Raw genomic sequence first — 14,631 nt, 5'->3', positions numbered from 1 at the left:
TCAGACTGCAAAGGGGAGGTCAGACTGCAAAGGGGGGTCAGCCTGCAAAGGGGGGGTCAGACTGAAAAAGGGGGGGTCAGAATGTAAAGGGGGGGTCAGACTGCAAAGGGGAGGTCAGACTGCAAAGGGGGGTCAGCCTGCAAAGGGGGGGTCAGACTGAAAAAGGGGGGGTCAGAATGTAAAGCGGGGGGCTGAGCCGTGCAGCTCCCAGGTGGAAGGGAGAATCGGTGGGGGGGGGGGCGCAGATGGGGGGGAGTTTCCTTACCATGGGGCCAACGTCTCCGTTCTCGCCCTTCTCGCCGGGGGGGCCTGGCATGCCCTGGGGGGAGCAGGGGTTACCCGGGGGGGTCTGCAAGCCCCCCAGGGCAAGGCAGAAGGTGCCTCAAGTCGTGTGTCCCTTGTCCCCCACCCCAGCTCCTCACCTGCAGGCCGGGGGGGCCGCTGAGGCCCAGGTGTCCCCGCGATCCCTCGTCCCCCTTCTGCCCGAACATGCCCTGTTGCCCCCGGCGCCCCGGCTCCCCGTCCGCTCCCTGACAACAGAAAGGGGGAGTCAGCACCGCCTGCCCCATAGAGACCCCAAAGTGTGGGGCGGGGGGGCAGGGGACGGGGAGTTTAGTTGGGGGGGGGCGTTCAGGGTGCTCAGCAGCTACTCACCGCGGGACCGGGGTGCCCCACGGGTCCCTGGATCCCTGTTGGTCCGGGGGGGCCCTGTGGGACAGCAGCACCCACACAGGGTTAGGGCAGCCCCCAATGTCCCCCCCCACCCCCTGGAGAGCCCCCCCCACCCCGCACAGAGCACCCCCCCGTACTCACCGCCTCGCCCTTGTCACCTTTGCTGCCCTTTTGGCCGGGGAGCCCCATCTCCCCCTGTCCCGAGGGGAAAATGGGGTGAGAGCCCGCGGTGGCGAGGGGGGGGGATGACGACAACCTCAGGGAATCCCCCCCCCACTCAGGGGGAACCTGTCCCCCAAGCCCAGGTGTCCCCCAGCCCTGCGAGGGGACTCGTCCCCAACACTCGTCCCCTGGGGTCCGTTCCCTCCGGAGTGACAAGGAGCCATCGCTGGAGGGGGGTGTGTGTGCCCCCCCCTCACGACTTACCTTGTCCCCGTCCTCTCCGGCAGGGCCGGGGGGGCCACTTGGCCCTGGGAGCCCCCCAGGACCCTGGATGCCATCGTGCCCGGCCGGTCCCACGGGACCCCGCTCGCCCTGTTAGGGGGGAAGAGGAAAGGGCTGAGGGGCTGGGGGGTGACATTCAGTTTGGCCCCTCCCTGCACGCCCCCCCCCCGCACCTACCGGGGAGCCCTTCTCGCCAACGGGACCGGGGGGGCCCTGCGCGCCCCCCCGGCCCGGCAGCCCGATGCCTCCAGCAGCCCCCGTGGGGCCTCGCTCGCCGGGGGAACCCTGGGGAGAAAAGAGACACGGGGGGGGGGGGGAGGAAGATCCTCCAGTCTTCCTCCCCTCCAAACAAGAATTTTAAGCTGGGAGGGGGCACAAAATTGCTCCCCAAGGAGCGTAGCTTTTCCTAGGGACACCCCAAAACTCCAGTAACCCCCCAAACGCCACTACGCTTTGTACTCACCGTGGGGCCGGGGGGGCCGGGGGGTCCTTCTCCCCCCTTCAGGCCAGGTGGACCCTGTGCGGGGGGGGCAGGGAGGATGGTTAGAAGTGCCCCCCCCGCCATGGCCCAGACTCACTTTCCGCGCCCCGAGCAGCACTGACCGTCTCTCCGGGTGCCCCCCGTGTGCCGGGGAAGCCGGGGGTGCCGGGGGGGCCGCTCTTCCCGGGGCTGCCGGGGGGGCCGGGGTCACCCTGCAAGGGGGACAGGAGGAGCAGAGAGCTTTGCCCCCCCCCGCTGAGCCCTGTGGGGGTCACCCCAGCCCCCCCACTTCGCTCTGGGTCCCGGCGAGCGGTGGCACCCCCCCGGTGTGGCTCCTACCTTGGCTCCTTCTCGGCCGGCGCCGCCAGGTAACCCCTGTTCCCCGGGGGGGCCGGGGGGGCCGGGGTGCCCCCTCTCCCCCACGGGCCCCGTCTCGCCTGATTTACCCTGCGGGGAAAGCACGGGGTGAGTTTTTGGGGGGGTCCCTCCACTCCCCCCCCCCAGTTAAACACCCCGTCTCCATCCTCACCTGGGGTCCCACCACCCCCGTGGGGCCGGGGGGGCCGGTTTTGCCGTGAAACCCCTGCAGAGGTGAGGAAAGGAGGGGGGGTGAACGCCGCGTATTTCCAGGGTCCCCCCCCCACCCCGGGGAAGGGAAGCGGGGGACCCACCGGCTCGCCACGCTGGCCCGGGTGTCCCGGCAAACCGTCCTTCCCGGCGGGACCCTGCGCGGAGCAGAGGGGACAGGGTGGGGGCCACGGGCTGCGTCAGGGACCCCCCCTCTGCTGCACCCCCCCCCGGGCACAGCGAGGGGAGGGAGAGGACGTGGTGGCCACTGTCCCCCCCGCGTCGTCCCGGGACCACGCGCAGTTGTCACCACTTACGGGGGGACCTTTGGTGCCTGGGAAGCCGCTGGGGCCCTGGGGACCTTGGGGACCCTGCGGGAGGGACAGAACCCCCCCCGGTCAGCAGCTCCCCCCAAGGCCCCCCAGCACCCAGGGAATGGGTGGGGAAAAGCGGGGAAAGCTGGGAGTGGGGCTGGGAACTGGGGAACTGGGCTGGGAACTTGGAAAATGGGGTGGGAACTGGGAAACTGGGCAGGGAGTGGGGCTGGGAACTGGGAAACTAGGCTGGGAACTGGGAAACTGGGCTGGGAATGGGGTGGGAACTGGGAAACTGGGCTGAGAACTGGGAAACTGGGCTGGGAATGGGGTTGGGAACTGGGGAACTGGGCAAGGAGTGGGGCTGGGAACTGGGGAATTGCACTGGGAAATGGGAAACTGGGCTGGGAGTGGGGCTGGGAACTGGGGAACTGTGCTGGGAATGGGGTGGGAACTGGGGAACTGGGCTGGGAACTTGGAAAATGGGGTGGGAACTGGGAAACTGGGCAGGGAGTGGGGCTGGGAACTGGGGAACTGGGCTGAGAACTGGGAAACTGGGATAGGAGTGGAGTAGGGAACTGGGCTGGGAATGGAGTTGGGAACAGGGAAACTGGACTGGGAACTGGGAAACTGGGCTGGGAATGGGGTTGGGAACTGGGAAACTTGGGAACTGGGCTGGGAATGGGGTTGGGAACGGGGAAACTGGGTTGGGAACTGGTCCCTCTCCCCACGCCCAGCGCCCCCATTGTCCCCACCCCAGGGACAACCCCCCTCACCTTCTCGCCCACCGCGCCGGGGGCCCCGTCGTGGCCGGGGTCTCCCTGTGGGGACAGAAAGAGGCAGAGGGTGACAGCAAAGACCCCCCCCACATCGGCCCCACTGCCAGCGCCCCCCCCCGCAGCGGGCGATGGGGACGGGGGGACAGCGGGGACAAGGTCAAGGTCCCACTTACCTTGGGGCCGGGTTTCCCCGTGGGGCCGGGCAGCCCCCGCTCCCCCGGGAGACCCTGCGGGTGGGGGGCAAAGAGGGGCTGAGGGGTGGGACTGGGAAACTGGGGAACTGGGAACGGGCCTGGGAACTGGGGAACTGGGCTGGGAATGGGGCTGGGGACTGGGGAAGTGGGAAAGTGGGAAAGTGGGAAACTGGGAATGGGGCTGGGGACTGAGGAAGTGGGAAAGTGGGAAAGTGGGAAACTGGGAATGGGGCTGGGAACTGGGGAACTGGGCTGGGAACTGGGAAACAGGGAAACTGGGAATGGTGCTGGGAACTGGGAAACTGGGCTGGGAACTGGGGAACTGGGAAAGTGGGAAAGTGGGAAACTGGGAATGGGGCAGGGAACTGGGAAAGTGGGAAACTGGGAAAGTGGGAAATTGGAATGGGGCAGGGAACTGGGAAACTGGGATGGGAACTGGGAAACAGGAAAACTGGGAATGGGGCTGGGAACTGGGAAAGTGGGAAAGTGGGAATGGTGCTGGGAACTGGGGAACTGAGGACCGGGAAACTGGGCTGGAAACTGGGGAACTGGGCTGGGAATGGGGTTGGCGACTGGGAAACTGGGCTGGGAACTGGAGAACTGGGCTGGGAACTGGAGAACTGGGATGGGAGTGGAGTAGGGAACTGGGCTGGGAATGGGGTTGGGAACTGGGAAACTGGGCTGGAAACTTGGGAACTGGCTTGGGAATGGGGTTGGGAACTGGGAAACTGGGTTGGGAACTGGGGAACTGGGCTGGGAGTGGGGCTGGGAACTGGGGAACTGGGCTGGGAATGGGGTTAGGAACTGGGAAAGTGGACTGGGAACTGGGGAACTGGGCAGGGAGTGGGGCTGGGAACTGGGGAACTGGGCAGGGAGCTGGGGAACTGGGCTGGGCGTGGGGCTGGGAACTGGGGAACTGGGCAGGGAGCTGGGGAACTGGGCTGGGAACTGGGGAACTGGGCAGGGAGTGCGTCACTCACTGGTGGCCCCCGCTGGCCCGTCTGCCCGGCCTGGCCGGCCTTGCCCTGTGGGGACAGAGGAGGTTTTGGGGACAGCAGTCCCTGCAGTGTCCCCCAAGGGGACAGAGCGAGCCCGAGCGTGTTTGTGACAGCAGGACCGTGGGGACGGGTCCCCTCCCGGCTCCGAGCTCAGCAGAGCGGGGGACACAGCCAGATTTGGGGGACAGGGAGGGGGGGACAGTGTGACACTGCCTGACTCACCCTCTTGCCTTTCTCGCCCGCCAGCCCTGTGGGACCCTGGAAGCCAGTGGAGCCCTAAGGAGGGAGGGGACAAGTGACAACCCAGGGCTGAGGTGGCACTTGGGGTCCTGGGGACACCCCAAAGTCTCCCCCGTGCTCACCTTGGGGCCCTGGCGCCCCGGATACCCCGGGAGACCCGGCACCCCCAGTTTGCCCTGCAAGGGAGAGAGCAGAGCTGAGCTGTGGGGACATGGGGACACGGGGGGACACGGGGGACACGGGAGGACACGGGGGGACACGGGGGGACATGGGGAACACGGGAGGACATGCGGGACATGGGGGGACATGGGGGGATACAGGGGGACATGGGAGGACATGGTGGGGACACAGGGGGACACGGGGGACACAGGAGGACACGGGGAACATGGGGGAACATGGGGGGACACGGGGGATAGGGGGGACACGGGGGGACATGGGAGGACATGGGGGATACGGGGGACACGGGGGGACATGGGGGAACATGGGGGGACAAGGGGGACACGGGGGGACATGGGGGGACACAGGAGTCCCCTCACCTTCTCGCCTGCGGGACCGGGAGCACCCGGTTCCCCCACGGGACCCGTCTGTCCCTTCAGCCCCTCGGGACCGTCCTCGCCGCGGGGACCCAGCGGGCCCTGGTCACCCTGCAACGGGAACACGGAGCGGGGAGCACGCTCGGGGGTCCCCAGCTGCCCCCCCAAAGCACAGGGCTGCTCCCTGGGGTCCCCAGCTGTGTCCCCCCGCCTCACCAGAGCTGTGTCCTGCACCCAGCAAAGCCCCCGGAGCTTGGTGGCAGCCGCAGCCCCCACAGCCCTGATGAGGGGACCCCCACGACCCCCCCCCGGACACCCCACTTACCCTGTCCCCCTTGGGGCCCATGTCTCCCTTAAAGCCGGGAAATCCATCTTCTCCCTGAAAAAAGGGCCCATTTTTTGAGGGGGGGGACGGCGCTGAGAATGCATTAGCAAGCCCCACGTGTTGGGGGGGTCACAGTGTGGAGCTGAGCCCCAAATCCCACCAGAAGGGCTGTCCCCAAGTGTCCCCCCCACCCACAAGGACGAGTGACCCCCAAGAGCAGGGACAAGGCCCCCCTGTCCCGTGGCCCCCCCTCCCCGACACCTCTTACCTTCTCCCCTTTGCTGCCCTTCAGGCCCCGCACGCCGAATGCTCCCTGCAGAGGGGACACAGAGGGGACGCGGAGGGGACACAGAGGGGCTCGTGTGTCCCCCAACCCATGGGGGACACCCCCTGTCCCCCCCCACCATGCAGAGCCCGGCAGAGGCGGGGGGTCCACTTACCTTCACCCCCCGGGGTCCCGGGTAACCAACGGGACCGGGGGCACCCACGGGGCCCTGGGGACGGAGAGAGAGGTGACAAAAATGGGGACCCCCCCCTGAAAAATGGGATCTTACCCCCCCCCCCCCCAATTTGGGGCGGGGAGGGGACAGTCCCTCACCTGGAGGCCCTTCTCTCCGGCTGGTCCTTCTCGGCCGGGGTGACCCTGCGGGGACGGTGACATTGCCCTGGTGTCCCCGCTGCGCTGGGGACCAGAGTGACCCCCCCCCAAGGGGACAGAGTGACCCCCCCCAGCCCCTCGCCCGTACTCACCGGGGGCCCGTCGGCCCCAGCCACCCCCTGGATTCCCGGCTTCCCCGGCGGGCCCTGGGCGAGAGGGGGACACATGGGGACACAGAGGTGACACCCCTGGGGCCCCCCAGGACCCGCTCAGAGCTGGGGCAGCTTCGGGGCCCCCCCCAGATCCACTCACCTTCTCCCCCGGGAGCCCGACGGGGCCCTGGGGGCCGGGGAGACCCTGCGGGAGAATGGAACGGGGTGATGGGGGGGGACTGGGGGAGCCCCCAGTGTTGTGGGGACACCCCGCTGCCCCCCCCGGCCACGCCGCTGCCCCCCCAGCACCAGCGGTACCTGCGGCCCAGGGTTCCCTTGCTGTCCCGGGGGTCCCGGCTCCCCTTGGATTCCCTGGGCGGGGGGCACAAAGTCCATCAGCGCAGTAAAAAACCCTCCTCAGACCCCCCCCGACCCCCAGCACTCCCCAAAGGCACCCAGCACCACTGCCCCCCCCCCTTCCTAGCTTAATTCGGGCTGGGGGCGCCCGGGGGGGCCCCCAGTGCCACCCACCACGTTGCCTTTGGGCCCCGGCGCCCCGTCGATGCCGCTGGCACCCTGCGGAGGAACGGGGTGGGGGGTCAGGGTGACACCGCGCCCCAAGGCGACGGGTGACAGAGACAAAGCCCCTTGGGGACGGACAGACAGACAGACAGAGGGACAGGCGTCTCATACCGGTGGGCCAGGGGGGCCGGGGGGGCCGCGGGTGCCGATCAGGCCTCGCGCACCCTAGGGACAGGGACAGGGGGGTCAGGGGGGGCTCGGGTGACCCCAGCACCCCAAATTCCCCCGGGGTGGGGGAGTCTTGTGCTCAAATCTCTTCCCCAAAAAGCTGCAGGGAGAAAGTGGGGGGGCCAAACTTGCGCCCCCCCCTCCGCCGCTCTTTGGGCTGGGGGAGAAGCCAGGCCGGGTACTCACGGGTTCCCCCGGCTGTCCCCGAGGTCCCGGGAGGCCATCGGAGCCCTGGGGGGGGACAGAGCGGAGCTGAATGTGTCCCCCCCAGCACCAAGGGGCCGATCCTTCCCTGTCCCCCCCCCACGCTCCTCACCTTGGCGCCTTTCTCCCCGGGGGGGCCAGCTGGTCCTGGCTTCCCTACGTCACCCTGCCCAAGAGAAAGGGTGAGGGGGGGGCGTGGGGACAGGGTGACAGGAGGGGACACACTGAGGCCCCCCCACATCACCCTGCCCAAGACAGAGGGTGAGGGGGGGCGTGGGGACAGCGGGTGACAGGAGGGGACATGCCGAGGTCCCACTTACCCGGTGGCCCTTCTCTCCCGGCAGCCCCGGCAGCCCGTCAAAGCCCCTGTCACCCTGGGGGGGGTCAGACAAGCATCAGGATGAGCTCTTGTCCCCCCCCCGCCGCCGCAACGAGCCCCCCCAGCACCGATGTCACCCCCCGTGCGAGACCTTGGGGCCAGTGTCCCCCGGGAGTCCCCTGGCACCGTCGGCTCCAGCGCGACCCTGCAAGACGAGTCGAGGGGGGGGTGGGAAGGGGCCCGAAACTCAGAGCCCCCCCCTCGAAAAGGGGCACTGTGACAGCTGAGCAGGGACATTTGGGGGTGACAAAACCCCAACCCTTCCAGTTCTTACCCGTCTGCCCAGTTTCCCCGGTGGCCCCGGCGGCCCCTGCAACCCCCGGGGACCCTGATGGAGAAAAGCGGGGGGGGGGGTCAGGGTTTGGGGGGGTCAGGGCTCACTAGCCCCCTCCCAGGGGGGTCACCCCCCACCCCTCTTCTCTCACCCGCGGCCCCATGTCCCCTGCGTCTCCTTTCAGGCCTGGGTGTCCAGGTAGACCCTACAAAAACAAAGTACGGAGACCCCCCCATGAGGGTTTGAGACATGCATTTTGGAGGGGGGGGACACACACTCCACATTGGCCCAGTACTCACCAGTGGTCCCGGGCGGCCTGTCAGCCCCATGGGACCTGGGGGGCCCTTCATGGCGAGCTGGGGGGAGAAGGGAAGAGGGGGTGAGGGGAAATGGGGGGGCTGGTTTGGGGGGGGGGCATTAGGGGGGTCTTGGGGGGGTCTGTACCTTCGCCTGCTGCAGGATCGCTTGGGCTTGGGCTTCTTGGAAAGAGACGGTGGGACCCTTGAGGGAGTCCCCCCCAAACTGGAACTGGGGGGGGGTATGGAGCAGGGTGAGGGGTGGGGGGAGCCCAGAGCCCCCCCGCCCCGGGGCAGCCAGCTCGGTGTCACGTCCAGAGCTGTCCCCGAGGGTCCTGGCCGTCCCCAAAACTCACGGGCAACATGATCATGGTCCCCGCGGGGCCACGGATCCCGTCGGCTCCCGGCAGCCCCGGCCGTCCGGCGGGACCCTGGCGTGGGGGGGCGAGGGGGGGGACGAGCCGTCACCGCGCTGTCACGGGCTGTCAGGTCAGGGCTTGCAGCCCCATCGCCCCGGCGCGCACCGGCACGCGCCGGGACACTGCGGCCCCCCCGGCCCTGCCGCGGGGCAGCTCTGACCCCGTCACAGGCCCCTGACCCATCACAGCCCCATCACAGCCCCCCCTGCCCCGTCGCAGCCCCCCCTGCCCCATCGCAGCCCCCCTGCCCCATCACAGCCGCATCACAGCCCCCCCTGCCCCATCACAGCCCCCCGTGCCCCGTCGCAGCCCCCCCACCCCATCACAGCCCCCCTGCCCCATCACAGCCCCCCCTGCCCCGTCGCAGCCCCCTCTGCCCCATCACAGCCCCATCACAGCCCCCCCTGCCCCATCACAGCCCCCCTGCCTCATCACAGCCCCATCACAGCCCCCCCTGCCCCATCACAGCCCCCCTGCCCCATCACAGCCCCATCATAGCCCCCCCTGCCCCATCACAGCCCCCCTGCCTCATCACAGCCACATCACAGCCCCCCCTGCCCCATCACAGCCCCCCCGCCCCATCACAGCCCCATCACAGCCCCCTCGCCCCATCACAGCCCCCCGTGCCCCGTCGCAGCCCCCCCACCCCATCACAGCCCCCCTGCCCCATCACAGCCGCATCACAGCCCCCCCTGCCCCATCACAGCCCCCCCGCCCCATCACAGCCCCATCACAGCCGCCCCTGCCCCATCACAGCCCCCCTGCCCCATCACAGCCCCATCACAGCCCCCCCGCTCCATCACAGCCCCCCCTGCCCCATCACAGCCCCATCACAGCCCCCCTGCCCCATCACAGCCCCCCCGCCCCATCACAGCCCCATCACAGCCGCCCCTGCCCCATCACAGCCCCCCTGCCCCATCACAGCCCCATCACAGCCCCCCCACCCCATCACAGCCCCCCCGCCCCATCACAGCCCCATCACAGCCCCCCTGCCCCATCACAGCCCCATCACAGCCCCCCCTGCCCCGTCGCAGCCCCCCCACCCCATCACAGCCCCATCACAGCCCCCCCACCCCATCACAGCCCCCCTGCCCCATCACAGCCGCATCACAGCCCCCCCTCGCCCCATCACAGCCCCCCGTGCCCCGTCGCAGCCCCCCCACCCCATCACAGCCCCCCTGCCCCATCACAGCCCCCCTGCCCCATCACAGCCACCCCTGCCCCATCACAGCCCCCCTGCCCCATCACAGCCCCATCACAGCCGCCCCTGCCCCATCACAGCCCCCCTGCCCCATCACAGCCCCATCACAGCCCCCCCTGCCCCATCACAGCCCCATCACAGCCCCCCTGCCCCATCACAGCCCCCCTGCCCCATCACAGCCCCATCACAGCCCCCCCTGCCCCGTCGCAGCCCCCCCACCCCATCACAGCCCCATCACAGCCCCCCCACCCCATCACAGCCCCCCTGCCCCATCACAGCCGCATCACAGCCCCCCCTCACCCCATCACAGCCCCCCGTGCCCCGTCGCAGCCCCCCCACCCCATCACAGCCCCCCTGCCCCATCACAGCCCCATCACAGCTGCCCCTGCCCCATCACAGCCCCCCTGCCCCATCACAGCCCCCCCTGCCCCATCACAGCCCCCCCGCCCCATCACAGCCCCATCACAGCCCCCCCTGCTCCATCACAGCCCCCCCTGCCCCATCACAGCCCCATCACAGCCCCCTCCGCCCCATCACAGCCCCATTACAGCCCCCCCGTCTCCTCCGTACCTGATCCCCGGGGTCCCCGGGCAGCCCTGGGAGTCCCGGTGGTCCCAGGGGGCCCGTTTCCCCCTGCGGAGAACACAGCAGCTCGTTAACGCTTCGGCATCTCCCGTGTTCCCCCCTCGCCCCACCTCGCTCCTCACCGCAGGGCCTGGGGGTCCCGGCGGCCCCTCGAATCGCCGACCCTAAAGGAGAAGAGAGCGAGCCCTGTCCTGCCAGCCGTCTCCCACAGTGGCCCCGGGGTGCCACGGGAGGGCTGGGGGCCACGTGGCCCTTTTTGGGGGGGCCGTGCCCCACTCACCGGCTCCACGATGGCTGGTTCGCCCTTCTGCCCCTTCAGACTGGGCTCCTGAAAAACACGGGGGGGGGTGAAACGGCCGAGAGCCGGGCTGGGGTGACGGCTTTGAGCCATCTACGTGGTCCCTCCACCCATCCTGTGGCCCCTGACCGCATCCCGTGGCCCCCAGACCCATCCTGTGGCCCCTGGACCCCATCCTGTGGGCTCTGGACCCCATCCCATGTCCCCTGCACCCATCCCGTGGCCCCTGACCCCATCCCATGTCCCCTGGACCCATCCTGTGGCCCCTGGACCCATCTTGTGGCCCCTGACCCTGTCCTGTGGCCCCCAGACCCATCCTGTGGCCCTTGACCCCGTCCCGTGGCCCCCAGACCCATCCTGTGGCCCCTGACCCTGTCCCGTGGCCCCCAGACCCATCCTGTGGCCCCTGACCCCGTCCCGTGGCCCCCAGACCCATCCTGTGGCCCCTGACCCCGTCCCATGGCCCCCAGACCCATCCTGTGGCCCCTGACCCTGTCCCGTGGCCCCCAGACCCATCCTGTGGCCCCTGACCCTGTCCCGTGGCCCCCAGACCCATCCTGTGGCCCCTGACCCCGTCCCGTGGCCCCCAGACCCATCCTGTGGCCCTTGACCCCGTCCCATGGCCCCCAGACCCATCCTGTGGCCCCTGACCCTGTCCCGTGGCCCCTGACCCCATCCCATGGCCCCCAGACCCATCCTGTGGCCCCTGACCCCATCCCATGGCCCCCAGACCCATCCCGTAGCCCCAGCTCAGCCGGCCATAACCGGGGGGTCCCTGTCCCCGTCCCCAGTGTCACCTGGGCAGCCTGGATCACCGTCCCCTCCCGCTCGGCGGGGCCGAACCGCTCCCGGCTCGCAGGGTCCCCGTCACCATCGTCCTCATAGCCCGGCAGCTCCGCGCTGCCGCCCCCGGCGTCCCTGTCCTCAAGTTCAAGCACGAGCTCCTCACCAGCGTCCTAAGGGACGGGGACACGTTGGGGGTGACAAGGTGGGGGGAACCTCCCCTGCCTCCCCCAGCCCCCGGCGGTACCTCGAAGGGGTCGGTGCCGTTCAGGGTGACGCTGACGGTGGTGACAAGGCCGGAGGGGACCGGTGACAGGGAGCTCTCCGCCGGGGACGGTGCCGTCGGCGTGGGCGCGCTGGCCTTGGGCGATGCGGAAAGGGCGCGGGGTGAGGAAGGGAGCGCTGCGGCAGAGGGAGGTGCTGACCCCTCGGGGGGTCCCGCAGGACCAGGGGATGCTTTTGGGGGGGGTCACGAGCGGATTGGGGACATCCCCACCCCGCCACATGCCCTGCTTGGATTGGGGACAGCGGTGCCGTTCCCCCTTTTGGGACAAAGCCCTGGGACGGTGAGCCAGGGCTGGGCAGCTGCTGCTTGGGGGCGCGGGGGCGGCCGTTCCCCCCCCAAATCTTGGCTCCGAGCAGCACCTGGAGCACGGCCACCCCTCGCCGGGTCTCTCCCCGCTCGCAGGGGCCAAGGCTGAGTCATCGGCAGGAGGGGCCACCGTCCCCAGGGCCACCGTTGGCCGGCGGCACCGTCCCCAGCTGCAGCCGTGACCCATTTCCAGAGCCAATAGAGCCAAAGGCAGAGGTGGGGGCGCTGCCCCCCAGGGCCAGGAGCCGTGGGGACAGCTCAGCATCGTCTTGGGGACACGCTGGCCACCGGGCTACCCCAAATCGCCGGGAGGAGCCGCTCTGGCCAAAACCCGGCAGCCATGTCCAACAGACCCAAAGGTTTGGCTCTGCAGAGGCCAGGGCGGCTGAAACCAGCCCGTTTTGCCCCAAATTGTGCAAAGATGAAGCAGGAGCTTCACACACGGCTCCGGGACGCGGCAGGCTCGGCTTGGGCCACACGTACCCGGAGCCGCTGGGATTTGAAGCCAGATTCGGGTGCCGGTGCGAGGAGCTGAGCCGTGGCAGCGCCGGCACGCCGCAGGTTAACCGGGGCGGGTTAACCAGCCACAGAGGCGGGTTAGTTAGTTGCGTTCTCTACCTGGCTGGCCGTGACAGAGGGTGCGGAGGCCTCGTGCTGCTCCGGCAGCTCCTTGTTCCTCCTCTTCTTGCCCTTGCCCTTCCTTTTCCCCTTCCTGCCTTTCCTCCGCGGGGCAGCCGTGGGCTCCAGGTCACTCTGCAGGGGACGGCGACAGAAATGGGGGTGTCAGGGGCCCTGTGAGCCCCCGCCATGGAGCTCCACGGGGTCCCGGCCTTCCCCCTCCCCGGTTTGGGCGCTCACCTCCTCTGGGAAGGGCGCGAGGAGGGGGTAGAGCAGGGGCTGGTGGCAGTCGGGCATGTAGAGGTGGCAATAGGAGCGGGCGGCCTCGGGGTCGGCCACCAACAGCAGCTGCTGCACGTCACCCTGCGGCAAAAGAAAAGGGGGGACACGAGGGGGTGGTGGGGTCGAACCCCCAAACTCGCGTGCCGGGCCCAACGGGTGCCCACGCACGCCCTGGATACGGGTGCAAGAGCCAGGGGTGGCTCGGGTGGGGGGTGTGTGGGGGGGAAAGGGGACAAAGGGACACTTGTCTGCCTGCTGGGGACAAAAAGGGCTGCGGGGGGGAAGCCCCCGCTCGTCTCAATGCCGTCTCTTTGCCTTGACATTTGCAGCGGGTGGTAAGGCAGGGAGAGGAATCAGGTCACCCCACAGGGATGGGGACACCCCTTGGGGACAGGGACACCCCTTGGGGACAGGGAGCAGCCCCCAGCACAACTGGGTCCCCCCCCTTCCCCAGAGCCCTCCGTACCAGGGCCAGCCAAAGCTTCTGGGCCGTGGATTTGGGGAGGGACGCAGATTTGGGGAGGGACGCACCTCGAAAACCTCCTCGTCCAAGAGCCGGGCCCCAAAAATCGTCACCCCCTCGGTGCTAACGAGGGGCTGAGGTCCCCGCTCCAGCGGCAGCGTGGCCAGGAGGTGACAATCCACCAGCAAGGACACGTTGGTGCCCTCCACGGCCAACGCCACGCGGTGCCACCTGCAGACACGGGACTCGGTGGCAGCGAAACGGACCCGCGGACCCCCCGCGTGTGTCCCCTCCTTGTCCCCGTTGTCCCTCACCTGCCATCGGCCAGGTTGACCCTGCGGAACACGGGGTAGCGCTCGGGGGGCGGCCGTCCCTGTTGGTCCTCGTAGAGGAAGACGGGCGAGAGGCCGATCTCCACGCCCAGCTGCTGGACGCCGCGCTCGTCGTACACCGAGAGCAGGAAGGCTTGTCCCCCGCGCCGCGCGCGCACCGTGGCCAGGACGGCGAAGTCCTCGGGGAAAGAGCCGCCTGCCAAGCGGGGCGGGGAGGGGACAATGAGGAACCCCCAGAGGTGCTTGTGCACCCCAAAAGGAGCCGCGAGCCGCGGGTGCCGTACCGGGGAAGAGCTGGCGGGTGGGCGCGCTGAGCTGGGTGCGGTTGTCCACGCGGAAAGCCAAGTCGGGGTCTTGCGTCCCCGGGCGCTGGGGACAGATGCCGGCGGTGACGGTGACGCCGTCCCGGCCGTCCTGCATGCCCAGCGTCCGCAGCACGTCCACGGGCACCGCTGCGGGGACAACGGGGGACACGTCAGGGGGTGGGGACCCTCCGGTGACACCCCCCCGGCCACAGCGAGGCCGCGGCCCCATCCAGCTGCATGCGGTGGCCAAGCCGGGCCGGCCCGGGGCCAGGCAGCTGTGTGGGTTCAAGGGCCAGGGGGGGGCCGGGGGGGCCGCCACATTCCTTCCCCACATTCCTCCGCCCCTGGGCTCGCTCTGCACCCCCCCCGCACGGGAGCGCCCCACGATAACACTGGAGCACCCCACGATAACGCGGGTGCACCCCACAACACGGGTCACCTACAGGAGACCCCCCCCCGTCACCCCTCGGCTGCACCCAACTGGGGGTGTGGGGAGGTTGGGGTGCCAGTGTCGCCCCCCCCCCCCCCGCAGAGAGACAGACCCCAACCATGG

General features: G+C 69.5%; 1 protein-coding gene across 3 annotated transcripts in view; it reads right to left on the bottom strand.

Annotated features, from left to right (window-relative positions):
• COL5A3 (collagen type V alpha 3 chain) overlaps positions 1 to 14,631 on the bottom strand; it is a 28,366-nt gene that overhangs the window by 5,624 nt on the left and 8,111 nt on the right. For all 3 annotated transcript variants that reach the window (XM_065654961.1, XM_065654962.1, XM_065654963.1), the window contains 46 exons: positions 14,058 to 14,225; positions 13,756 to 13,969; positions 13,510 to 13,672; positions 12,937 to 13,059; positions 12,697 to 12,831; positions 11,734 to 11,847; positions 11,501 to 11,659; positions 10,686 to 10,733; positions 10,528 to 10,569; positions 10,391 to 10,453; positions 8,557 to 8,631; positions 8,349 to 8,432; positions 8,204 to 8,260; positions 8,056 to 8,109; positions 7,905 to 7,958; positions 7,722 to 7,775; positions 7,572 to 7,625; positions 7,364 to 7,417; positions 7,234 to 7,278; positions 6,991 to 7,044; positions 6,829 to 6,873; positions 6,616 to 6,669; positions 6,458 to 6,502; positions 6,298 to 6,351; positions 6,146 to 6,190; positions 5,988 to 6,041; positions 5,816 to 5,860; positions 5,548 to 5,601; positions 5,226 to 5,333; positions 4,812 to 4,865; positions 4,672 to 4,725; positions 4,432 to 4,476; positions 3,431 to 3,484; positions 3,255 to 3,299; positions 2,482 to 2,535; positions 2,269 to 2,322; positions 2,127 to 2,180; positions 1,937 to 2,044; positions 1,720 to 1,809; positions 1,580 to 1,633; positions 1,294 to 1,401; positions 1,099 to 1,206; positions 814 to 867; positions 655 to 708; positions 423 to 530; positions 266 to 319 (listed from right to left, as the gene is read on the bottom strand). In XM_065654961.1, the coding sequence (XP_065511033.1) occupies positions 266 to 319; positions 423 to 530; positions 655 to 708; positions 814 to 867; positions 1,099 to 1,206; positions 1,294 to 1,401; positions 1,580 to 1,633; positions 1,720 to 1,809; positions 1,937 to 2,044; positions 2,127 to 2,180; positions 2,269 to 2,322; positions 2,482 to 2,535; positions 3,255 to 3,299; positions 3,431 to 3,484; positions 4,432 to 4,476; positions 4,672 to 4,725; positions 4,812 to 4,865; positions 5,226 to 5,333; positions 5,548 to 5,601; positions 5,816 to 5,860; positions 5,988 to 6,041; positions 6,146 to 6,190; positions 6,298 to 6,351; positions 6,458 to 6,502; positions 6,616 to 6,669; positions 6,829 to 6,873; positions 6,991 to 7,044; positions 7,234 to 7,278; positions 7,364 to 7,417; positions 7,572 to 7,625; positions 7,722 to 7,775; positions 7,905 to 7,958; positions 8,056 to 8,109; positions 8,204 to 8,260; positions 8,349 to 8,432; positions 8,557 to 8,631; positions 10,391 to 10,453; positions 10,528 to 10,569; positions 10,686 to 10,733; positions 11,501 to 11,659; positions 11,734 to 11,847; positions 12,697 to 12,831; positions 12,937 to 13,059; positions 13,510 to 13,672; positions 13,756 to 13,969; positions 14,058 to 14,225 (3,470 nt within the window). The remainder of the gene's footprint in view (positions 1 to 265; positions 320 to 422; positions 531 to 654; positions 709 to 813; positions 868 to 1,098; positions 1,207 to 1,293; positions 1,402 to 1,579; positions 1,634 to 1,719; positions 1,810 to 1,936; positions 2,045 to 2,126; positions 2,181 to 2,268; positions 2,323 to 2,481; positions 2,536 to 3,254; positions 3,300 to 3,430; positions 3,485 to 4,431; positions 4,477 to 4,671; positions 4,726 to 4,811; positions 4,866 to 5,225; positions 5,334 to 5,547; positions 5,602 to 5,815; positions 5,861 to 5,987; positions 6,042 to 6,145; positions 6,191 to 6,297; positions 6,352 to 6,457; positions 6,503 to 6,615; positions 6,670 to 6,828; positions 6,874 to 6,990; positions 7,045 to 7,233; positions 7,279 to 7,363; positions 7,418 to 7,571; positions 7,626 to 7,721; positions 7,776 to 7,904; positions 7,959 to 8,055; positions 8,110 to 8,203; positions 8,261 to 8,348; positions 8,433 to 8,556; positions 8,632 to 10,390; positions 10,454 to 10,527; positions 10,570 to 10,685; positions 10,734 to 11,500; positions 11,660 to 11,733; positions 11,848 to 12,696; positions 12,832 to 12,936; positions 13,060 to 13,509; positions 13,673 to 13,755; positions 13,970 to 14,057; positions 14,226 to 14,631) is intronic.

The sequence above is a fragment of the Caloenas nicobarica genome, chromosome 36 (assembly GCF_036013445.1).
Source record: "Caloenas nicobarica isolate bCalNic1 chromosome 36, bCalNic1.hap1, whole genome shotgun sequence".
NCBI classification, from domain to species: domain Eukaryota; kingdom Metazoa; phylum Chordata; class Aves; order Columbiformes; family Columbidae; genus Caloenas; species Caloenas nicobarica.
The sequence above is the reverse complement of the archived record's forward strand: the minus strand, read 5'-3'. Positions and strand labels throughout refer to the sequence as shown.